Here is a 4,808-nt window from a genome sequence, read left to right on the forward strand (position 1 = left end):
CTTTGGGGGAGGGAGGGGTGCACATACATACAAGACGGAAACATACATATTTTTCAAGCAGTGGCCCCTGAGGAAAGGAGGGAGGGGACACTGGAAAGAGAAGGTTTTAAAGTGAGGTACTGGGGCGAAGAAGGATGCATCAAAGGATAATGGCTTTGTACACAGGGCTGCTGCAAGGCAGAAAGGTTCATTTACTTCTGTCTGGGTCCATCATTGTAATATTTACATACGAAAAGGCAATTATGCTGTTAGGCGCAGGGGAAAAAATGGACAGAAATCTTTTCCCCCCCAGGAAATCTCAAAGCAGGTCCAGTCCCAAGGGACGGTCACCAGTTGCTGGTGAAAAGGACACAGAGGGAGGTAATGACAACAGAAAAGGGCTCACATTGCAAAGAGGCTTGCCCTGAGCTAGCCACAATGTGTCTGCCTGGAGACAATCTCCAACAGCCAGGATGCCAACATCAAAAGCCAAGCGACATTGCGGACAATGAGTACTATCAAAAATAGTGTATATTTACAAGGGGGGGATGGGAGGGCCGGCAGGGCTGCCCTGAGCTTTTGTTTAAAAATAGAGTGGGGGAGGAGGAGAGCCAGGGCTGGGTACCCCCATCTATTAACCCTTTGTGAGCCATCCCCTCTGGGCTCTCGTGCTTGCTCTGAACCATGGTGAGAGCTGGATCCAGGGGAGGTGAAAATATTTTTAGGAAACAATACTCATTTGGGGGCCCGCCCAAGAACCCAGGAAGATGGCTCCGAGTGAGGACTGGCCCTAAGAACAATTGGGGGGGGGCGTGTGCCCTCACGGTCCCCCACCCACCCCCAGCCAGTACTTTTCTCTGGTAGGAGAGTGCAGATGCCGGCAGGGCGCCGCAGAGCAACCCTCAGGCCAAGAAACTCGGAATAGGCAGGACGCGGGGTTCGGAGTGCTGGGACTGCGTAGACGCGCCCCTGGGTCCCAGCGGCCGCTGTCGGCGCGAGTCTGTTCGCTGGGCGCGGACTCCGCGCTCACACGATCCGCTTCCTGTCCCCCCGGCAAAGGATCTTCTTGAAGGCGCGGCGGAAGTCGTGATTGAAGATGGTGTAGATGACCGGGTTCAGCGAGCTGTTGCAGTAGCCGAACCAGAAAAAGAACTTGAAGAGCGTGCGCGGCACCGAGCAGCCGACGGCCGTGAGCGTGTAGGTGAAGAAGAAGGGGAACCAGCACGCCACGAACACGCCGATGACCACCGCCAGCACGAAGGTGAAGCGCTTCTCGCGGTTTTGCCGCCCGCGCCAGCGCGACGCCTTGGCGCCTCCGCCGCGCTCTTCCCCGTGCCCGGCCGCGGGTGCCCCCGGCCCCGTCGCCCCTGGCCCGCGTCGCGGCAGGCTGTCCCCGGGCTTCACCTGGCTCGCCCGGGCCTTACCCTTGGCCCGGGGGCCGCTCTCGGACCTGCGGGTCCCCGGGGGCCGCTCGGCGTGCTCGGACGAGGAGCTCTCCTCGAGGTCCAGCGCGTCGGCGTCCCGCGGCCCTGCCGGCGTGGGCTCCCCCGGGGCACCGTTGAGCTGGGCCGGCAGCGACTCCGCCTCTGCGCCCACGGGGCCCACGCCGCGCTCTGGGCCCAAGCCGTTGGGTCTGCGCTTGGCGCCCCCCGGCAGCGTGGCGGCGGCATCAGGACCCCTGCGACTGGGCGGCACGCGGGTGCGGCGCTTGGCGATCTGGTAAATGCGCACGTAGACCAGGATCATGATGAGGCAGGGCGCGAAGAAGGAGCCGATGCACGACGAGATGACGTACCACTTCTGGTCGTTGATCTCGCAGCGCGGTTCGGCCGGCTGCTGGCCACCACTGCCTCCTTTCTTCTCGATGGAGATGAGCGGCGGGAAGGAGATGACGGCCGAGATGACCCACACGGTGACGATGATGGCCTTGATGCGGCGTGGCGTGCGCTTCAGGTTGTACTCTATGGCCTGGGTGATGGACCAGTAACGATCCAGGCTGATGGCGCACAGGTGCACGATGGACGACGTGCAGAAGAGCACGTCGAGCGCCAGGTAGGTCTCACACCACGCCTTGCCAAAGTACCAGTAGCCCATGACCTCGTTGGCCAGCGAGAATGGGATGACAAGCGTGGCCACCAGGATGTCGGCCGAGGCCAGAGACACCAGGAAGAGGTTCTGGGGCGCCTTGAGCGCGCGGCTTGTGAACACGGCAATGATGACAAGCACGTTACCGAACACCGTGAACAGCATGAGCAGGCCGGCCAGGCACACCAGCGTCAGCGTCACCTGCAGGGAGTAGGGGGCCCGGGCGCCACCCCCTGGGGCCTCGGTCCCGTTCCAGCTAGCGTTGTTCGCGTCCGGCTGCAGGGAGCCCATGGGCGCGAAGCTGCCTTCGGCCAGCGCCTGCTCCTGGCGGAACATGAACGCGGGTGCCCGCTCGCCTGGGCCTGCTGCCAGCTGCCTTCCGGTCGGCGCCCGTTGGTCCTCCTCTTCCTCCTGCGCCCCGCTCGCCCCGCCGCGCCTCACATGGAGAAGCGGCCTCTGGGAGGCCGAGCCCGAGCTGGGGGACCGCTAACGGCACATGGGCCCGGCTCCCGGGAACCGCGCCCGGCCCGCGCTTCGAGCGCTCGGGGTCGGCGCCTTCTCGCTCCCAGCTCCTAAGCACAGCCAAGTTTTATTTCTAAGCGGCGGGAGAGAGTAGGTCGAGCCGATGAGGAAAGAGAGATTTATTCTTCAAGAAGAGAGAACAAAAATCATCGGTGGCCTGATGACTTGGAAGGATAACAGGAAATTAAATATATCTCTATCTATATCTTTGACTCTGGAGCCTGAGCGAAAGCAAGAGGTCTTACCGTGTGCGGGGCCCGCCCCCACCCCGAGAGGCAGCCGAGGGGTGCTGATGCTGGCTTGGGGTCCTATGTCTGTCTCCTTACATCCCCGAAGCGATTACCGACTCTCTCGCTTCCCCCAGATGCTGCGGGGCCGGCGAGGCCCGGGCTGGGGCCAGGGCGCGGACTCTGCCGCCTCTCGGAGCGCCGCGGGACTTCCAAAGTTGCGTGCCCTGCAGGGGCTGGGGCGCAGCGCGCGGAGCTCGGAGGCGGCGGCGGGGTGAGGGGTGTGCGGGCCGCATGAAGGCGCCCCCGTCCTCAGGCGGGCCCGGGCGGGTGGGCGATCGGCCCTCCAGGAGCCGCGGCCGAGGCAGGGGGTCTCCTGGGCGTCGGCCCGGCGAGCTTCGGGCGCTGAGCGCGACGGGACAGCTGGGATCCGAGGCGTGAGTTGGGGCAGGAGCGCAGGGCTTGGGGGAGAAGGTGCTGGGGGTGGCCGGGCGGCGGCGTGCCGGCTGCTGGGCGTCTGCACGGAAGCTGGGGCCGGTGCTTCTCCGTGGCGCTCACGGTGGACTCGTTTTATAGCCCCAGGATCAAGCCGGCGTTGCCGAGCAGCCGGCGTCACCCCCACGTGGGAAGCCGACCCTCCCCCGCCCCTTGCGCCTCCCCTCCGCGGGTCTAGAGCCCGCGCCGGGCGCCGGACCCACTGGAGCCCTGGCTCCCTGGCAAAACTGGCCCTTTGGGGAGGCAGGTACCTTAAGCGAGGGATTTAAAGAGCGTGCCCGGGCAGTGGGGAGCGGTCCCTGCTGGGAGTTGGCCAAGCATCTCTGGGACCGCCGAGCAGAACGTGTCGGGCACCCGGGAGTGCCCACATCGAGCTGAGTGGGACTCGGGCGGAAAGGGTGGAGGGCCCCCGGCCGAATCGGGAGAAGCAACCACCGGTACGGGTCGCATCCGGAGCAGCCCCGCCCTGGGCCGGGCCACACTTTTCCGCAAGTGCTCCTGGCGGCGGGGCAGTGGGGCTGGTGAGAGAGGAAGATGCATGTCCGGATCCAACCCCTGGGGCGAAATGGGAAGCATCCCCCGGGGAGCGGGCCCCGCCAGAGTTCAGAGCTCCACTCTGGGGAGAAAAGGCCACTTGTAGTCCCAGCTGCAGAGCTGTCTGAGAGACACTAGCAGGCCGGATCTGAACCGCGCCCCCTAGACCGCGGTGAGGAGGGGTCCTGGAGCGGAGGCCGCGCGCGGCGGCAAAGCGAGGGCGCACTGACACCTGCCGGCCGCTTGCCGTCACCGCTGCGAAGCTACAGGCCAGCGCCTGTAGCCTACTCCCGCCCCTGCAGTCCTTTGCCTACAGAGCCTTCTCCCATCTCAGGACAAATTTGTGTCCAAGCTCAGGAAAAGAGAATCCAGATTTCTAATTGCATTGTGTCATGTTGCAGAAATCTTCCTAAGGATACACTCTTGTGTGTGTACCCTCTCCCCCAGCGAGAGTGAGGATTGGTCTGATAAAGTCACGTCAGGAAGGGCTCTGCAGACAACAGAGCCCAGGACTGGCATTCCGCCCCTGGACCGGCACAGGGCAGCCCACCCTTCCCGCAGATCCGAGAGGCCTGGATTCTGCCTGGCTGGTTGCTCTGCTCTGGCCTTCTCTGAACCATTGTGTCTTTGTTGAGGCCGGAAAGCTAGACTCCACCCCCCCACACACACCTCCATTTCAGATGCACACACGCTGCGTCTTTCAGTAAGGGGAGGATGCCGGCCAAGAGAAGAGAGAATATCTTCTATGTCCTCTCTGATAGGAATAGCATGGAGTGGGGGTGAGTGCAGTTTTCCTCTGCCTGCTAGATGTCCTGAGATAGATTTTAACGGTTGCTAGAGTACCAGCTTGCATGTGCTATCTGCACTTTTCAAATAAACAGCAGGCAGTTTAAGGGTGAGGCCCAGGAGGATAGAAACTGTCAGCAGGAGAGAGATTAGACCTAAAGAAAAATTGTCTTATTTAAG

At 62.9% G+C, this 4,808-nt stretch overlaps 1 protein-coding gene across 1 annotated transcript; it reads right to left on the bottom strand.

The window, feature by feature from the left end:
- Positions 1-502: 502 nt before the first annotated feature.
- ADRA2A (adrenoceptor alpha 2A) lies at positions 503-2,519 on the bottom strand. The gene has a single exon (XM_081235144.1). It carries the CDS (start codon positions 2,398-2,400, stop codon positions 1,006-1,008), a length of 1,395 nt encoding a protein of 464 aa, XP_081091270.1. The 5' UTR covers positions 2,401-2,519; the 3' UTR covers positions 503-1,005.
- Between the last annotated feature and the right edge of the window lie 2,289 nt (positions 2,520-4,808).

The sequence above is a fragment of the Mesoplodon bidens genome, assembly GCF_964165515.1.
Source record: "Mesoplodon bidens genome assembly, chromosome: 1".
Taxonomy (NCBI): Eukaryota; Metazoa; Chordata; class Mammalia; order Artiodactyla; family Ziphiidae; genus Mesoplodon; species Mesoplodon bidens.